Here is a 20328-nt window from a genome sequence, read left to right as displayed (position 1 = left end):
TCGTATGCAGCTCCTTGAATTAAGTGCCTTGAAATCAGGTTCGAAAGCAGAAGTTTAAAACCGAAACTTCGAGAGCGTTTATTCAGTTCACTCATGAACATGTTCGCAATCGTCCGATATTAAAAGAAATGACCACAATCAGTGTGCTAAAGATTACAAAATGTGTTTAAAACATTGAAAATACGCGTAAGAGTGACATATAATTATTATCTCTGCCGCAGTTTTCCGAATTCAAACTCAAACTTCACCCATCCTTGACTTTGCGAAAAAAAACTGTGCTGGCCACAATAGTGTGTTGTAAGATGGCGTTCAAGATGGCGACTTACATGCGTGGACCGCTTTGCGAGCTCAGCTTTACCCCCCTGCTTTCAGCCAGCTCCGTGGAGGCTTTGCTTTCGCCTTATTTTATTTTTTAGGTTTCCGTGAATAAATAGCTTCATTCTCGGACAATATAGCCGCAAAATAAGCCAGCAGAAATAAAAATACGCGCGGACTATTTGCTTCTACGTACTACCACGTATTACTCCGCCGATGGCAGAGCGGCAAGCCGCCACGGGACTGGGTGAAAGGCACTCCACGCGTTGGCCGACGCCCTCCACTGTATGGGGAGAATTAAAAAAAAAAGGTGGGAGCCGGACGTTAATTCGATTTAATTATGGAAATCGGCCACACAGGGCAACACATCGAAGTTTCTAAGAATGCTCGGAACGTGTAGATTGAGTTCCTGCGGCAAAAAGACGAATTTAGATTCCTCTTCACTGCACCTTAATGTGAGTGTAAAAGATGAACCATTAATATACCGCGCTCTGAAAAAAATGCGTTAAAATGCGCACACGAATTCCCTTCTTTCGTTGAATTAGGAACCTGTTATTGCGGTGCAAGAAATTGATCCTGAAACATGGAATCAAGCCTTTTTTCGTGCTGGACGGAGATGCTCCAGCGTTAAAGAGACAAGTCCTGGCGAAGCGAAAGGGCGGCAGGCAAGCACAAGGCGGCAGCGATGGCACTATAGCAAGGCCCCTCCTCGATGAAGCGACAAATGAGGTGCGTATGCTCGGGATCTCGCAGGAAAGGCAATGTGCGAAGTTGGTGCACAGTCACATCGCATAAAATGAAAGTTTAAGTCTCAACGTAGTTTGCACTGTTCTATTTCGTTTTGTTCGGCCATGACGTCAGTAATGACAAAAGAAACACGAACTGGGGAATCATCCCTTATAAAAATGGTCTATAAACAATCTATAGGCTTCCTATAGTCTATTGGCTTCCTATAGATATTTATTTCTGTGTATTCATAGTCTATAGACTGTCTATCGACAAAAGTCTACGCAAATTATATGGCCACAAATTTATAGATTGTCTATAGACTGTATAACATTTGTATTGCCTGTAAACTGTTCTCTGGGATCTGTCTATAGAGTCTATAGACTTTATAGACAGAAGTCTATCGACAGTCTACAGACTGTATAAAAATTTCTGTAAGGGAACTGGCTAGTATCAGGCTCGGAGCCCGGCTACAACTATAGTTATGCTAACTCGGTCGCATCTAGTCTGGCAGTGTCATCGGGTCCATAGTCTTCGAATTTTGTAGCCACCAAATTGTATCATCTCACTTATGCCCTATTTTTGCTTTTGTGCCTTTCGGAAGCACGGAATATGCTAGTAAAAGTGATCCTCCACGTAGTGATCAATCGAAAACCCGTCGTTGCAAAGGCACTTCAAACAAAAAGTACAAAGAAAAATTGGTTGTGGTTTGACCAATGGCCATCCCGAGTAGAATTGCGGAAGCAACAGCGCGGCAGTCGTGGCGGCTACGGCATCTCAGGGGGCACTTCGACTGTCTAAAGTGCGTAGATGCGAAAGCGTTTTCCGCACCACTTTGACTGCCTCTGTGGCACTGGTGACCTCACCACTGGATGACGTCACACATAATTAAGTACTAGTTACGAAGTAATTACGAATTACTAAAACTAATTACTGATTAATGAATAACTATTAATTAACAGCTAATTAATGACGCTTCAGCTTTGCCTTTAGGAGTGGAACCCGACAGCGTGTTGTAGCGCTGCCAGGGAGTCCACGGAACGCACCACCCGTTCGGCGCGATGCCTTGCCCTTTGAACACAACGCTTTTTGAGGAAAGAAAATGGGGCAGCAATTCTCTGTCATCTCGGTGGACACCTGAAACGCACCGTACAGGAAGGGAGGAAGTCGGAGTGAAAGAAGACAAAGAGGGCCCGTAATGAAGAAAATGAAAGTTGTATTTGAGGAAAGGAAATCACGCAGTAAAGGCCGGAATACATGGAGCGTTTTTACCGCGGCGAGTCGTCGATTTTCGCCCGACGGCGCAGATTTGACGCCCGGGACATTAGCTCGCGAGCGGCGCGAACTTGATTACTTTTGTATTTTGTAAATAGTGTACAAAGCTCTCCCCTGTCCTTTCTTGCTGTCGCTCCCCTCTATACTTCTCCTCACTATCCTCTCCCTTTCCCTTTCATTTCCGCCGGCTGCAGCTCGGGTGCTTAAGATATTAGATAGCAATTGCCGCGGCCGGCAACACTCTTTTGCTTCACTTTTTTATTTATTTATTTATTTTTAAATAAACCACTACCACCACCACCGAGAGAAACGCCCGCCGCCGCCGATCAGGACAGGCTAGATTTTGACGCGCGGCGTACGGTGAGACCGGAAGCGGCGGCTGAAGCGAGCCAATAGCAGCGCAGCAAGCCCGCTCTTCCGGTCCTCGGCCTGCCGCCGCTAACTGGCCGCCATGGCCGTCGAGCTACGCCGTGTTTTTGGCACGGAAATGTTATTGTCGTGAAAATAAACGCTTCATCAGACTTGAAATGTCGCTTTTTATCGAGAACACGGCCTAATCTTGGATCGGAATGCCTGCGCTCCCTCCCTGAAACGAATGTGTCGAAGACAACCGCAGCCGCTGGTGTCCGCGGCTGAGCGGGCGTCCAAAGGTACGCGACGGCATGCATTCGAGCACGCAAATCTTTATAGATACTTAAGCGCGCGCGTGCTAAAATTTTTACAGTGGTGTCGAAGTGAAACTTTCCTGATTTTAACAGAATGGTCAGCGTCGCGGTTCTCACAGACCTCTTTGCACAGGTTGATCACATTAGCTTTCGCGTCGAGGGATACGCGGCGGCGCGCCGCCGCTTCAACGCTGCATGAATCTCCAGCCGGGCGTCGCGCCACCGCGACGTTTTCTGCCGCGCGAATGTCGTCGAAAAAGACGTCGCAAGTATCCCGGCCTTAACTGCCTCACATTCGGTCCTCGCGCATGCGCAGTTGGGGCTCTAATGGGCTTCTTGAAATCGTTCACAACTAGCGTAGTGTTGCTTCCGCAACAAAAGAAACCATGACTGAAAAATTCAATGGAGAATTAGAAATAATTTTCGTGTTGCTGGGTTTCTTCTTGTTTTCTTCCCGCTGTACGATGACTCCAGTGTCGACAGCTCCTTGACTTTCTGGGCCTTCCGTACTGTCGAAGCAAAGGCGAGGCGGAGAGCATGTGTGCTTTCCTCAACGAAAAAGGGGTGAGTGCGACCAGCACGATTGGTTCGTTGCGTTTACTGCGGCGGAATGACCTATGCTTCGAGTACAAGAATTGTTCACACAATGTGGGGCACCTTAAGCATGGATCTGGCGTCATAATGGACTGTTTTCCATGGCGTCATAATGGACTGACTCACCAACGACCCTCATGCGAACTCACGGTATTGAAACATTACAGCTGCGGCGGAAAATTCAAAGACTGAAACTACTTTCCTTACTAAAAAACCATAAACTGTCTATGAATGCAGACCCCTTCCTCAAACCTAACACTACGCGCCAAACACGAAATCATCATACACAATCATTAACCCCTTACAGTGCTAGGATTAACGCCTTTAAATACTCATTTTTTCCACGCACCATTGAGGAGTGGAACAGGTGTCCGCCAGATCTCTTAACCAGAGCTGATTCTTTTGACTCTATGTTTTCTTCACAGCATTTAATTTGAGAGCCATTTATTTCTACGTTTACTTTTTGTATTTTGCATCTGAGCCTTGTATTTATTGCTGTATTTTGTGTTACAACTTGTATTTAACATTTTTCAATTTTGCTAAGCCTGTTCTTTTTTGCATATATTATGTATTCGCCCCTCCTGCTTGGGCCTACTGTAGGCCTGCAGTATGTTCTAAATAAATAAATAAATAAATAAATAAATAAACCAACAGCTGAAGGATCCGCAATCTTTTTTTTTTTCCGCAGAAGCACATAACTTCTCGCCATTCCCATTGGGCACTGAAACTGCACTGTACGTCCGCGGGACGTTCCATACGTCCCCAGGACGTCCCATGTAGTGTTGGTGCCCTTTGGGTTGTTCTCAACAGCGCCTGCGCATTTCGCCGGTACTGTTTATGTATAAGTAAAACTCTTGTTTGGGCGAGTTGGTTCATCTTTGAACGGGTACGTACTTGCGCGAAGAAGACGGGGCACAACAAAGGAACACACACGACATGTACAGAGCGCAGTGCGCTCCTGCGTGTGTGTTCCTTTGTTGCGTCCCGTCTTCTTCGCCCAGCACGTACCCGTTCAAAAATGTTTATGTATGCTGTAGCAGAACGGCGCAGCGGAGCTTACCGAAATGATATGCGCAGTAATTGGCTGTTTCCCATAATGCAGGATTGGGAAAGAAGATTCTGATCAAACGTCTAACAGCCAATAAGATGCAATAAGATTTGCCGGGCTTATTGGTTCATACTGAGGGTGTAACGGCGCGAAAGGGTTAGGAAAACATGAGGGAACACACACGGCACTTCGAAGAGCAGACTGTCAACTTTATTGCTCAAGGAAGCGCAAAGGCGTATTTCAGCGCTCTCTGTGACGCTCTGTTAAGTTCCCAGAAAACCAAAAACCTCTCAGAGACGTCTAGCCAGACGTCTCTGAGAGGTTTTTTTTTTGCTGGGTTGCCAAACGTGTTATACACAGGATAATCTCTGTGCGTTTGCAGCATTCGAGAACATAAATCGTGAAAAGTCTCAAGTGAATCTATACCTCTGGGCTGGCCCTCGTAATAAAAAAAATTAAAAAAAAATGCTTTGCAAAGCAAGCATGGGAACTACTTGGCTTTACCAACACAAACAACACATTTCTGAACGCACGAACGGTAAAGCACTTGATGACCACCTTGTTTGGAAATGCCTTGAAAAAATTGGCAGTGGTTTAGCTCTGCTTAAAGGGAAGCTGAAACGGTTTTTTTGAGAATTCGAGGTTATTCAATAATTCGAATACATCAAGCTTCTAGATAAACCGTGCAAAGTATCTTTGCCGCAGCATTAAAAATGGTGACATAATAGTCGATTAAAACTGGGACTATGTTAGGCTTCTCCTCACTACGTTGGAAGAGTGCGAGGAAACTCGGCAGTGACGTCATTGTTGCCGAAATTTCAATGCACGCTGCTTACGCCTACATGCTGCTGTGCGTCGTCAGATGGCACCAAACAATGCATCGTGAGCTCCACCTTCGATGGCGTCGGTTTTCATCCATGGAATAACCGTTTCTTCGCTGGAAACGTAGTGCCGTCATACGTGACGTCATTATCGGGGCCTCTGCCCTCGCTGTGCGCTTCAGAGAAGCTGAACGCCGACGACGACTTTATTCGGCGATTACGCCACCATTTCAAATGCTAGAGCAAAATGATTTCGCAGGGTTCACCAGCCCATTTCGCACATTCGGCAACTTAAAACTCATCGAATTCGAAAACCGCTTCAGTTGCCCTTTAAGCCTGGAGGAATCAAGAGGAAGAAATGGGCTTGGACAGAGCATGTAATGCGAAGGCAAGATAACTGCTGGTCCTTAACGGTAACGGAGTGGATTCCAAGAGAAAGCAAGCGTAGCAGGGGACGGCAGAAAGTTAGGTGGGTGGATGAGATTAAGGAGTTTGCTGGGATACAGTGGCCGCAACTGGCAAAGGACGGGGTTAATTGGAGAGACATGGGAGAGGCCTTTGCCCTGCAGTGGGTGTAGTCCGGCTGATGATGATGATGAAACCTGGAGGATTGCGAAAGTAACGAGGAGAGAGAGAGGCGATGGAGAGCGCGCGGCAGCGGCGGCGGCCCCGGCACGCTAGCTATGCGCCGCTACTGTGCATGCGCAACTGGTGAACGCGGCGGCGGCACCTCTGAGTCTCCCGCGCAGCTAAGGCGGCGGCGCACCATCTGTGCGCCGTGTGACGTCCCTGCTCCTCACGCATGCGCAGTATGGCCTTGCCTCAGCTCCGCGAAATGGCTCGGCGACTCGCGTAGTGTTGCTTTCCCAACAAAAGGCACCAAGTTAAAACCAGAAACGCAAAAACAACGCACAAAAGAGCTTCAACTCAAATGGCCACGTCAAGTTAACAACAGTGAACAAAGGCGCCAGATCAAGAAGCTGAACAAACGCACAAACTAGCCACCAATTCAGAATGGCAAAGTAATGTTTAACCCCAGTTAAATGACACCGGGTCAGTAAACACTCCAAACCAAGACCTTACTCAATAGAAACTTAAAACAGCATGTGAAGCTATGTATTCCTTGCCACGAAGGCGAGGATTGCGGAGCGTGCAAGTGAATGGGAACTGGCTTCCTTTCTGTTGTGCACTCTTTTCTTGGACGTTTCTCATGTTGCGTCTCATTCTGTTCCCCCTCCCTCCCTTCTTCATGCGCAGGCGGTGCATGGCTGCATCACAGCAGACAACGACGCATTTCTGTACGGCGCGAAGACGGTCTACCGGGGCTTCAACATTAAGGGAAAGGTAAGGTTGTTCTAAACATTCGGCACGGTTGAGCGTTACCGTCTGCCAAGACCCTTCACGAGGAGAGTACATAATAGTTGTATACTGCCAGTGCTCCCCTGTGGGGCTGTGTTTCGGAGGGTAACGGAAAGACTTGAAATTAAGTAGACGGCAGCACGGATAGCTACACTGTTAGCAAAAAAACACCCAAAAGGGAGTAAATGGCTTGTCCTCTAACGCACACCCAAAAGGAGTTTTTTACTCCATATGTGTGGTGTTTTTTTACTCCCTTATATAAGGGAGTTATTTTGGAGTATAAATGCAGTTATTTCGGAGTGAAAATGGAGTAAATATTTTACTACCCACAGAGATGGAGCCCAAAAATGGCGTCATGTTTATTTATCCTCATTCAGGCTCATTCTTACAGCAGTGACAGCGGCGGAAATGGGCAGTAGCTCTGCGGCCCGCCGGCAACCTAACTTGGGAAACTGCGCTGCTCTAATGTGACCCCGCGTCACGCATTCTTTCCGCCGTCTGCTAGCCCAGCGGCGGCGTACGCGGCAGGAGTCGTCTGCTTGTCGTCTCCTTTTGCTGTACGAGCTCGTTTCGTTGGCCATGTTCGTAGATAAAAGGATGTAACATTATAATCAGTATCTTGAAAACTGAAAAGGAGCCGCTGAGTGGTTTTCACGGTCATGCACCACGCTATATTTGACCCAAAACCAGACCAGAAAAGATGAAAATACACCTTATGGTAGTTTGGAATGGCAGAGTTGCTTTTATATTCACTTCATTAAGGCTTGGCTTTTATTTATTTATTTATTTATTTAAAGATACTGTCAATCCACTGGGGATTTTAACAGGAAGGGCGCTGGAACAAGGCACATCAAAGTAAAAACTACAACAACGTCATGAATAATGGACACAAAGAGTGAACAAGAAGGATTGAAGGGCAATATAAACGACTACAGTGTCGCACTTAATTAAGGTTCAATACATAAAAGTCACGGGTACAGCAATAGGATCGTCGGATTGTACAGTTAGTTCAAGACAAGATAACATAATCAATACATGGGATATATATGACATTAGAAACGAACAAGCACTGGTAAGAAAAATAGCAAGGCAAAAAAGGAAGTTGTCAACAAAGGTTCAGAATTCAAGTGTGTTTACGAGTGAAGATAATTTTCTACTGACTGAGTGAAGATATCTAGTGATGTGCTGCGTGTAATAGAGTGGTCAAGGGTGTTCCATTCTCTTATTGTGAGTGGAAAAAAGGAGTATTTCAGGCAGTCCGTACGAAATGTGTGCTCTTTTAATGTTTCTGAGTGTCTGTGACGTGTAGGTCTTGTCTCTGGGGCCATAAGGTACCTAGTTTTATCAAGGTTAAGCTGATTATGGAGTAACTGGTAAAGTATTTTTAGTCGTGCAAGTTTAGCTCTATTTTCCAGAGTGAGAATGCCGGCTGTCTTGAGTAGTTCGGTGGGTGAGTCAGTAGGCCTGTATTTATTAAACATAAATCTTACTGCCTTTCTTTGGATTGCTTCTAATTTTCCTATGAGATATTTAGGTTTGGTTTATGGGGTTTAACGCCCCAAAGCGACTAAGGCTATGAGAGACGCCGTAGTGGAGGGCTCCGGAAATTTGGACCACCTGGGGTTCTTTAACGTGCACTGACATCGCACAGTACACGGGCCTCTAGAATTTCTCCTCCAAAGAAATTCCAGCCGCCGCGGCCGGGATCGAACCCGCGTCCTTTGGGTCAGCAGCCGAGCACCATAGCCACTGAGCCACCGCGGCGGCGGTCTATGAGATATTTAGTATGCGGAAACCATGCAACGTTCGCATATTCGAGTACCGATCGTACGAAAGCGTTGTATGCAATTAGTTTTGTTGGAGGAGGAGCTTGTTGAAGATGCCTTTTGAGGAACAGGAGTCTTTTAACGGCGGCTGATGTGACATAGGTGATATGTGAATCCCATCTGAGATCATGAGTGAGAAAAAATGTGGCCTCATGAGCTCAATCAAGAGCTCAGCGTTGACACTATGTTCTATCACAGTTCCATGTACATGCAACACATAATCTGCTGCAATACATTGCGAGAACCACACTGTAAAAAGCCTGTGAAAAGTAGGCCTGTAACGGAGTGGCGACACAAACAAAGGAAAGTCAGGTATCGTTAGAGCACTGGAGGGTTCACAGGAGCAATTGAATTATGTAACGTACTGCAGCGGAAAACGGCGACAAGTCGATATCTTGTACCGTGGCAGGCGCCCGTGAAAGAGCAGAAGTCAGCAGAGATCCAGCGATGATGGTAACCAAGCGGTCGTCACTCACCGCCGTTATCCGACAACTGACTAAAAGCAGACGAGACGCTAGGCGGCGGGGCGGATTGCACAAAATGGTGTGTTTTTTTACTCCATTTCGGCACTGTTTGATTATTTGGCACAATTAACTCCCTTTCTAGACTGCACTGTAAACAAAAATATACCCAAAAGGGAGTAAAAATGGTGGCGGCCAACCCTGTTTACTCCATTTGTGAAAACATTTACTCCATGAATGGGGAGTAAAAAGGTGGACTGTCCTCCATTTTACTCCCATGAGGGAATAAGGGAGTAAAAATGAGGATTTACCAGCATTTACTCCAGTCTAGAAAGGGAGTTAATTGCGCCAAATTGTGCGAGCAGTTAGCTGACGGCAGCATCCGATCGCGACAGCTGGCATAGCACCACAGCGCAAAACAATGCAACAAAGCTATCGCCAATACCCGCCGATCAGAGATAATGGGATTCCACACAAGCCGATTTTCCTCAAAAACGGGTTCCGCTGTCACCCGATAAGAGCGCAACGAGGCGACCTGTGAGCATAACATCGACCAGGCAGCCACGGCGCTGTCGGAGCAACCAGGTAGTAACAAAAGGCGAGGCCTTTTTAACGATCCCTGCGAAATGTGAACACCGAATACAGCGTCTACTCAGTCTCGTCCTTTAAAAACGGGGCAGCTATAATAATCAGTGCTGGGACGCTACGATCTACGGGTAGCAAGCCTGGCCTCCGGATGGCAGGCACGAAAGAAGATCTCCGGAAGAACCTGACGAAGTGTGGCGAAGATCTTATGCTTGCAATTTATCACTGCCGGTGACGTCTTCGCTGCAGTTGCGGCGACCAGAATTTCACGATAAAGCCCTGCAGTCACGGTGGTTGCACTACGTGTGCCATATTCCACAACAGAAGCATTGTCGCCAGACTGCTGCCTGCCGTTCTCGTTGAAGTCAGCGAGTTATGAATGTAAGGCCCTTGTGGGATGCAGAGAGCAGTCACAGAACAGTTATGTAACGTATTGAAGTTCCGGCTAGTTTATTGTTCAATATTCGTTGTCCCGTCTCGTAATTTCTTCTGGCTGCGTCTTTATTTTGCTGCGCTGTTGAGAGGCTGGGACCCGAAGAAAGCGCACCGGGAGATGTACTGAGCGTTGTGTCGTGCGCGTGTTCAGCTTAGTACATGTGTTAAGACTGAGCTCCATGTACGCGAAAAAGTAAGCGACGCGACGAGGCGGCGCGGCGACGACGGCTGGCTGTCGCTCCTTCGCCCACCGGCCAAGCTCCATGCATAGCGACAGCGCGAACGCGAAACGGAGACGACGATCAGTGTTGCTGGCATAATACACCGCAAAGCTGTTTGCGTTTATAACAAGAGTCACATTATTTGCAAGGATTAAAATTTTGGGCAGAAAAATGTCAAATAAAACGTGTTTACAGCTTTGTCATTGTATGTCATTGCATGTCATTTTATGTTATTGTCACGGGCGCCGCCATGTTGCCTGAACGTGGGGCGCACACCTGTTTGAACCTCGCGCGCTTTCTGACCTCAAACTACGCATACTCGCTAAGCCTAGCAGCACAGTAAACACAAGCAATCTGAAAATCTGGGGAGTTTTATCGCTAAAATTTTGTGGTTGACGCAAGTTCAGAGAAAGCGAAAGCTTCGTGAGCATTTAGTTTGCCGTGAACGTGGGGCACAGCGTAGCGACAACGACGAATCGGTGGTGAAGCAAGATTCCCGGCCAGAGCCAGCGCCATCTTTGCCAGAGCCGGCAAGAGGCTCGGTAGTGACGTACGCTGCCAGGTTAGCTGCTATTGGCTAATCGCGTTGGCAACTTCCGGGCGACGAGCGAAATTTTCTGTGAGTGCAGATCCGAGCGACACGACAAGCGACACGGGTATTTCGCTTCGCGCGACGGTGCCGCTCGTCGCTTGCCGCTGTCGCGTTCGCGTGAGTTTTCGCGTACATGGAGTTCAGCCTTTAAAGGGGTGGAGACACCAAATTTGTGGTTCGCGCGTTCTTAGTTGCAAACGTTTCTTATGGCTCCAGGAAGCATGATACACACTCAAAGATTCATATATTCACAGTGAATAATTTATTATAGCATTTTTAGGTGAACGATTTTCGGTTTCGGTTTCGGAACGCCGAGTTGTACAGTGACGTCACAGAGGGGGAAGATCAACTGCTTCGCTTGGTCACGTGGGCCCACAAAAGTTGTGACGCACCTACTGCTGCATCGTCTGCTTTCCCACACACGTGCTGACCAGCGCATATGAAAACTAACAACTGCACGTCTAGTCCCAGCAGCTCGGATTCTGACAGATCTGATTCCAACGAGTGAGGACATCGACTTTTTTTTTGTTCGCACGCTAATATCGCCTTCGCGGGTTCGCGTGAGGATGCGAAACACTTTGCAAAATGCCAGTAAGCATCGCTGCGCCGCTCTACCCAAGCTGCGCCCACAACCGGTGTCACACTTCGCTGCCGTGCAGCAGTACCTGAGCGCTGCTTGGGATGGTGTACAAATATCGCAAGAAAAGACAAGATCGCCTTGTTATCAGAACTGCCAGCTATACTCGAGCAGCGACAAAGCATGTCTGCTTATGTTGGGAGCTTTCGGCAACGGCACCGCTCGCGGGCGCTCCGGGCGACGAGCTCTGCTGCTGCCTGGCTGCCGTGGTCGTCGCTAGGCCTATAGCCTGTTTAGCAAGCGGCCGGCGCTTCGGAAGTCGCCTGCGCTATAATAAAAGGCCTACTTTTCACAAATAGCTGTAGTGTTAACAGAATCATCTCACAATAAAATAATAGTATGGTCAATCTCCTCGACGCCTGGCAGCGGAGCTAGCGGGCGCTAGGCGAGCCGGACCCCGACGTCGCGCCAGCGGCAGCTGCTAGGCGCGGTTGTGAGAAATTTGCTCATATCACAGTTGTTACCTCTACTAGCAGCTCAGTATTGGTCAGCGATCCTCAAAAGTGACACTTTTTTCACATTTCTTGTCCCATGGTTTATTATTTACGTCAAGAACACTCTTTAGCTCGCTTTTATGACGTCGGCAGACGGTATCCAGGCTGACCTACCGGCCGGCAGACTCGGCGTACTTCACGTCCGCACAAGAAAATACAAAACAGCCATGCCACCACAAAGGATGCTTTCTAGATTCGAGATACGACAGCATGCATCTGTGCTAAAAGTGGATCTTTCGGCAGCGACACTGCCTGCGGCAACGCCGGCCGACGACCTGCGCGCTGGTCCCAGACTGCCCTAGTCGTCGCTAGGCCTAGCTGCTTTCGATATCGACTCCGCAGCTGAGGGAGCTGAGGGACTGGCCAGCGCTCAGAAACGTGCTCCGCTCGGCACCCCTTTACTGTGAACTCGTCCCATAATAAAAGCTATGCTCGATTTCCACGACGTCTTCAGCAACAGGGCTAGCAGACGGCAGGCGAACCGCACCAGGTAGCAGCAGCACAAAACCGGCTATGGGATGAAATTTGCTTGCATCGCAGTCATCACTTCTACCAGGAACTCGGTATTTGCCAACGATCGTCACAAACGATGCATTTTTGATATTCATATATCCCAGGGTTTGCTATGAACGTGAACAAACAATACTATCGCGTTCTTCAGATGCCGGCGTTCGGCACGAAGACTGGCGCAGGCCGCCCGGCTCCAAGGAGTGCGCCCTATGTCATCATGACGCTGCCGCTCTCCGCGCTCGCATTGGCTGCCGCTTCCCGTCGTTGTTGCCGCGAGCGGCCCGCCGTTGACATCTAGCAGGCCGGACGCAGGCAACGAGCTGCAATCGGACGTTGCGACGCTGTTCGCAACGGCGCGCCGCAAACCGAGCGAGTGGCGGTTAGCAGCAAACGCGGCTCGCTGGTGCGTCGACTGCGCTCACGCGGCTGTGCCCCGCTCATCGTACGTCACTGTATTTTGGTATGACGTCACTAAAACTTTATTTTTCTACACCCCTTGTGACGTCATGGTTGATGGCGCTAGCGAATGGGTCTAGGTCGTGAGAGTGAGCATTTAGGCAATCTTTGGAACCGAATTAAAATATTTTTTAAACGTTTGTTGCGTCCAACACCTGGCAGTGACTGCCCTTGCATACATAGGAATCCCATAGCAGGCTTTTTATAGCTTCAAAATTTGGTGTCTCCACCCCTTTAAGCGGTAACCGCATGAGGCGATATTCCTTCGCGATGCGCCGCGCGATGACGACGCCGTCGCCCACCGCTGTCGCTGGCGCAAACCGCACGAAGCGACTCGGCGTCGGAGCGGCGCGTTTTCACTGTTGCTCGACTGCTGCCACTTCAGCGTTCAGTCATTTTGCGTTAATTAACGCGTAGAACAACGTTCCTAAGGCTCCACACAAGATAAAACACAATAAAAACATTGACAAAAATATATGTGGGCAATAATTTTATTTTTATCCAATACGCAAAGTCACGTGACAGAAAAGCGCACGCATTTTTTCCTTCCTCCATGAGCGCGCGCTCTTTCAGTCTGCTGCCGGCCTCCCCAACGTCTTTGTCCGCCATGGTACGCCGACGGAAACTCGCAATGCCTGTCTTTCTACTATCCCCTCACCCCTTTCCTTTCACTTCTACACACTGCCTGCTATCCTTTAATTCCGCTGCCCCAGCTCAGGTGCTTCCAGCGGCGATAGCAGATGCCGGGGTAGAAAAATTCTTTTACCTTCCATATTCAATGCAAAATAAAAACAAAAAACCACTACACAACAACCTGCCATGGTGAGGGCACGGCCGGTCTCAACATAAGGCCTGCGGGCTGTTGCTTCCCCCCCTGAGCTACGTCACGCGAAAGAGGCCCACATAGAAGTTCCGTGCAGCACGTCTCGAAGCTACGAGCAGCGCACTCGTGTTGAAAATGAGGCCTGGAAGGTACACAAATGAGGCCTGGACCGAGAAGTCAGAGTGGGGGACGAAGGAGACGACAATGCGATCCGTTCTGGTAACACGTGACACTTCCTTCACTGCCTGGGGGAAAGTCATGGCATGTCGCGACATGCTTCCGAACGCACATTTTTTTCTAGACGTTGACTGTGCCTAACCTCGTGCTGCGCGTGCGGTTGTGTCCGAGACGATCTTCTAGTGCCATCGCTGGATAACGGAATGTGGATTACGCTTCTGCCAGGATATGCCTAACAAGTGCTGCGTGCCCAATTGCCGGACTAACTACAAATCGGGTCCCAAAAACCACGTTTTCAAGTTTCCCCGGCATGAAGAAGAACAGAACGCCTGGATTAGGGCAATACCACGAGAGAACTTAGTTGTATCACCGCAGTCCAGGGTAAGATGTTCGAAACTTCCTTATAGAATAGTTACTTTTGCAAACTACGATAAGCTTATGCTCATGCATTGTAAAAAAAAGTGTATTTAAACTAGCAGCTGGTTAGCACTGTGGGTAGCGAATGCAGACTTTCAAGAAAACTGTTGCCAAGCTACAACTGCTATTTAAACAAAAATTTAACTTCCTTCTAGGTTTGCGAGCTTCACTTTATTGAGGCTGACATCGTGCGAGAGGCCTCCCACATCGACGAGGTTACAGGGCGCACCACCACTTCACCCCTTTCGCATCTGCGCCTTCGCCCAGGTGCAATCGCTTCAAAGTTTCCGGGATGCCCGCTTACACTTCTAAGCCAAGCACCTCAAGGGATGACCCAGACTCGAAGCGCATGCGTCTTGAGGCTGCTGCTTTGAGGAAAGCGCTTGAAGAGTCAGCTGAAGTGTTCCGCGAAGAGCAAGAAGCAGATAGGATTCTAAACCTAAAAGACTGGACGGAATATATAGGAAGCAAAAAGTCTGCATTCTGGCATGCTATTGAAGGGAGTGAACGCCATATTTTAGTGCACATCACTGGAGACGAAGCTCCATGCATCAAATATTCAGTTGCAGTAAAAGCTGACCTTAGCGTGAGAGTTCACTTCGTAAAAATGCCAATAACAAAACTAGGCACCAATTTCTCCATCCCAACAGTAGCAAACAGCAAGAAAGCAATGGTGGAGCTACTTGAGGTCATTGAAAAAAGCAGTGGCGACCTCAGTCAAAGTCCTGAATCTGCTAACGACGACATCTGCAAGCAGATTCTTCTCCTGCTGGAAAAGTTATCTTTTTCGCCCACAGATGAGAGCACCAACATCATACAATTTCTTAGCGAGCAATTGAAGCTACTCTCAATGAAAAAAGTTCGGAGACGCTACTAAGCCGACTTCATGATATTTTGCTGCCTACTTTTCACTGTATCGCCTCACGCATACCAATATATCCGCGGATCTAGAATCATGACTCTGCCGCACCCAGTGACCATTCGATCAATATGCTCACCGTATGGCATGAATCCTCAAGTCGAACATCAGAGTGAATCGTTCCTCCGCTACATGGCCGGAAGAATCACCGACTTGAATGTTCGCCAACGTTTTGTGACACTGATGGTGGACGAAATTCACATCAAGCCTTATTTCGATTATAAAGGAGGCAATATTACAGGTGCTGCTCTGAACAGCTCGGGTGCAGCAACCAACGCACTTGTCTTTATGGTGCAGAGCCTCTTGTGCCAATTTAAGGAAGCCGCTCACATCGTCCCTGTCCAAAAAGCTGAATCAGAGTATCTGCACCAGTTGCTGCGGAAAGTAATATGTGGCCTGGAAGAAATTGGCTACAGGGTAGTGTGTGTTGTAAGTGACAACAATGCCGTCAACACAAAGGCTATGTCTCACTTCTCGTCACCTCCTTCTAAACAAATTGTTTATTCGCATCCATCGGACCCTGCAAGGCCTCTTTTTTTGTAATAGACCCGGTACACATACTAAAGTTTATACGCAATAATTGGCTTAACCAGAAAAACGACCAACATTGTTTCTACTTTCCCGAGTTCGAAAAAGACCACACTGGAGGACAGCGAATGCTCTCTGCGTCATTTGCTACCATCAGGAATCTATATGCCGCCGCGGTGGCTCAGCGGTTATGGTGCTCGGCTGCTGACCCGAAAGACGCGGGTTCGATCCCGGCCGCGGCGGCTGGAATTTCTTTGGAGGAGAAATTCTAGAGGCCCGTGTACTGTGCGATGTCAGTGCACGTTAAAGAGCCCCAGGTGGTCGAAATTTCCGGAGCCCTTCACTACGGCGTCTCTCATAGCCTTAGTCGCTTTGGGACGTTAAACCCCATAAACCGAACCGATCAGGAATCTATACAACTTGGAGTGCGAGAGGCTGTTAAGCTATGGCTACAGACTGTCAAGAAAAGCTCTCAATCCATCGAACATCGAACGACAAAATGTAAATTTGGCTTTGCAAATTTCATTTCATTTCATTTCATTTATTTCATCCTTAAAGGCCCAAGGGCATTACATAAGGAGGGGGCTACAATTCATATAAAAGAAGCATAAAAAACACACGCACAATGAACACACACAACAAACTTCAAAAGCTAAAGAGAAAAAAAAATAAAGAAAAAAGATAAAGGGTTTACATGTGCAGTGAAAGCATACAAAAGAAAAAAAATTCGCTTGCGGCAGCGAGCACAGATGAAAGTCAGTGATCAACACGTGTTAAAAAATGACAAGGAATTCACTTATTCTGAAGATGACGGGCCAGTTCTGTACGAAAAGATTTTGAATCGTTGCATAAAACTATGTCGTTAGGTAGGGCATTCCAGAGTGTTATTGCATTGGGAAAAAATGAACTATTCATTGCTAATGTACGGGTCTTGATACCGGCTATGGGGTGGCTATGGCTGAGGCGACTTGAAGTTCTTATCGGGGATTTTAGAAGTGGGTGTCTTGAAGCTGGATGATGGAAGAAGTTATGAAGCAGGCAAAGACGTGAAATTATGCGGAGTGATTCAAGTGATGGGAGGGAAAGAGAGCGTTTGAGTGCAGTGATACTAACTTCTTTGGAATATTCAGAGGTGATAAACCTGACGGCGCGATTTTGGATGGCCTCGATTTCGGCGGAAAGGTATGCTTGGGATGGATGCCAGATAGATGATGCGAATTCAAGTTTGGGGCGGACGAATGTTTGATAAGCCAGTTTTTTAACGTCTGGAGATGCTGATTTCAGGTTTCGCCGGAGATAACCTAGGACACGAGAGGCATCGGAACATATCGTTTGGACGTGAGTTACCCAAGATAGTGTCGATGTCAGATGCAAACCAAGGTACTTGTAGGATGTTGTTGGAGCAATCGGAACCGTGTTAATGCTGTAAGTGTGCTGGATTACAGTGCGCTTGCGAGAGAATGACAAGAGTTGACATTTTTCAAGGTTTAAGGGCATGAGCCATCGGTTGCACCATGTAGCTATTGCATCAATGTCTTTTTGCAGGAGGTGACTGTCAGTGGGATGACGAATGGGGCTGTATATGACACAGTCGTCTGCAAATAGTCGTAGCTTGGCGTTTATGTTAACTGGAAGATCGTTTATGTAAATTAGGAATAGCAATGGTGATAAGCCTGCGCCCTGGGGGACGCCTGATGTAACATTAGTGAGGGGTGAGTGGTAACCATTGCTTGAGGTAAACTGCATGCGTCCGTTAAGAAATGTCTCAATCCAGGAGATAAGATTGTCAGGAATGCCTAGGGAAGAAAGTTTTGTGAGCAGGTGTGAGTGCGGAACACGGTCGAAGGCCTTTGAAAAATCTAAAAAGATGGCGTCGATTTGAAAGTTGTCGTCCATTAAGCGAAGTATGTCATGTGTGAATTCAGCCAATTGCGTTTCACAGGAGTAGTGTTTACGGAAACCGTGTTGGTGAGGATAAAAGAAGTTAACTGAATCCAGATGGTTCATTAGATTGGACGCTATAACATGTTCAAGTAATTTCGAAGGAATGCTCGTTAAAGAAATAGGGCGATAGTTAGAAGGATTTGTGCGTTCACCTTTCTTAAATATTGTTATGATTTCGGCTATCTTCCAGTCGTCGGGGATTTCTCCGGATTCTAATGATTGTGTAAATATTAGGTGCAGTATCTGGCTTGAGACTAGACTAGTGTTTTTCAGGAGTTTACTGTTTATGTGGTCACAGCCAGATGATGAAGAAGTCTTAAGAGAACTGATTAGATTTTCTATTCCTGTCGTGGTGACTGTGATTTGAGGCATGGGCATTGTTGAGGTGGGAGGGGAAATATTCGGACTGCAAGCAGCAGGGGAGAAGACTGAACAAAAATATTTATTTAGAATTGTTGCGCACTCTTTACTGTCTATTGGATCACGATCAGCGTCTAAAAGTTCAATTCGGTTCGTTCGTAATTTAGGGGAAAGAATGCGCCAGAATTTATTCGGGTTGGATTTGAGGATAGAATGTAGATCGGTAGAAAAAAACTTCTTTTTGGCGGAGGCTAATTTTTCCTTATATTCATTCACGCATTGGTGGTACCGTTCCCACGCTGCGGGCCGGTTATGCAAGTTAGCAGTTCTATAAAGCCGTTTTTTCCTATTAACAAGCCTTTTCAGTTCTCTGTTAAACCATTCGTTGTTAGAATCGGATTTTACGCAAAACGACGGAATGTGCTCATTTTTCAACGAAAGGACAGTGGTCTTAAAAAGTTCCCAGTTGGTATTAACCGAGCGAGTTTGATAAGCAGTCTGGAAAGAGCTGTAAAATTCAGATAAAGCATGATTGATGGCACCGAAATTAGCTCTTTTGTAGTCGGTGATTACTTTTTTTGATGAGGACCGTTTTATAATGGGTAAAGAAAGGCGGATGTGAAGTAGATTGTGATCGCTAATGCCTGGTAGAACGGTTATACCTTTTACGTCGTCGGGGGAAGTTGTCAGGAGTAGGTCAAGAATGTTCAAATTTTCAATGAATACCTTCCTCAGGCCCTGCCAGCTAGCCCTTGGGATGAAGCACAACCTCTTATTTTTCGAAGGGACTCCCACTTAAGTTGGTGGTGAAATGGTGGAAGATTGTGAACGTGAGGACGCCTTGGAAGGGAAAAAGGCTTAGAGACAAGTTGCAAGAACCAGTGTTTAATTCGGAAAATGACATCAAGATTAATTTCCTTCACAATCTCTTGGCCTGGTTGGAGGAGTGGAAAGGCAAAAGTTTGGACAGTGGTACGCTAACAAGAGAGACCCATGCCGCTATCGACCACACAACATATGCTTTTGTGGAGTTTACGAAGTACTGCTTCGAAGAGCTCAAGCTATCATATGTCCTTCTAGGAAAGATCCAAACCGACAGTCTGGAGGAGCGCTTCGGAAAGTACAGGATGCTAGCTGGATCCCAGTATCATGTGTCGATGAGGCAAGTGTATGAATGTGAAAAGAAGCTACAGCTACAAAGCACTTTGCCAGCCATCAGTAAGGATGAGCGATGGGATGAGCTTCACTTGCGACAAGACTATCCACGACCTAGCCTAAATGTAGTGGTGACCGAAGATGCACTGTCGGAACTAAAAGACATCGTACCGGTGCTGGTATATGTGGCAGGCTATGCAGTGTACGCAACACTTAAAAAGCTCAAGTGTACAAAATGCAGGGATGCGCTCACGGAAAAAAGGACGACATCAATATCCGACACGGATGGACGATACGACCTTGTGAAGCAACTTGACAGGGGCGGGCTTGTTTACCCAGCAACATTTGCCGTCAACGCTGTCGCACACAACTACGTAGTTGTTAAGCAACTATCAACAAACAAGGACTTTTTCATTTAGTCACGGACCTCACGCTTGAACTGCTCGCCGGTGACGATTCCTCAGAGTTTGACACCTGCGAGGATGGCCACAAGTGCGAAGTTGTTCTAAAACACCTCTTGTGGGGTAGCACGAACATTTTGCTCAAGAACTACTGCTGCAAGATGAACGACAAAATATTGGATGCCAACGCCAAGGCGAAAAAGAGAAAAGCTGAGACTCTGCGGAATAAGGCAGCGGTTCCGTTGTAAATAGCAACATGAGTGTTTTATATGTCAACTTCTAAACCCACTTGCTATGTTGCAAATACTTAAACTGTGGCAATGTATGTACCTGTATCGAAAGCGATCGTATTCATGTAAAATATGACCCTAGAACAAATACATGTATCTCCAATAAAAATACACATACGCAGTTCAGAAAGCTATTCGAGAGTTTTTGATTCTTCATTATCGCTATGCTTCATAAAACCAGGTGAAAAAAAGGAAAAGTTTTAAAATATTGGCAAATTTATTTCAAGTAATGCATGAAGAAAAACATCTACTGAGAAAGTCGAGAAGGCGCAATGCGATAGAGGTGCTGACATC

At 47.1% G+C, this 20328-nt stretch overlaps 1 protein-coding gene across 3 annotated transcripts in view; it reads left to right on the top strand.

Moving 5' to 3' along the window:
* The window catches only part of LOC149366696 (flap endonuclease GEN homolog 1-like), a 160248-nt gene that overhangs the window by 10711 nt on the left and 129209 nt on the right, over positions 1-20328 (top strand). For all 3 annotated transcript variants that reach the window (XM_089551923.1, XM_089551914.1, XM_089551908.1), the window contains exons 2-4: positions 861-1044; positions 3456-3545; positions 6702-6788. In XM_089551923.1, coding sequence (XP_089408049.1) covers positions 861-1044; positions 3456-3545; positions 6702-6788 — 361 coding nt within the window. The remainder of the gene's footprint in view (positions 1-860; positions 1045-3455; positions 3546-6701; positions 6789-20328) is intronic.

Source organism: Amblyomma mixtum, chromosome 1 (assembly GCF_055824585.1).
Source record: "Amblyomma mixtum isolate Tamu chromosome 1, ASM5582458v1, whole genome shotgun sequence".
Taxonomy (NCBI): domain Eukaryota; kingdom Metazoa; phylum Arthropoda; class Arachnida; order Ixodida; family Ixodidae; genus Amblyomma; species Amblyomma mixtum.
The sequence above is the reverse complement of the archived record's forward strand: the minus strand, read 5'-3'. Positions and strand labels throughout refer to the sequence as shown.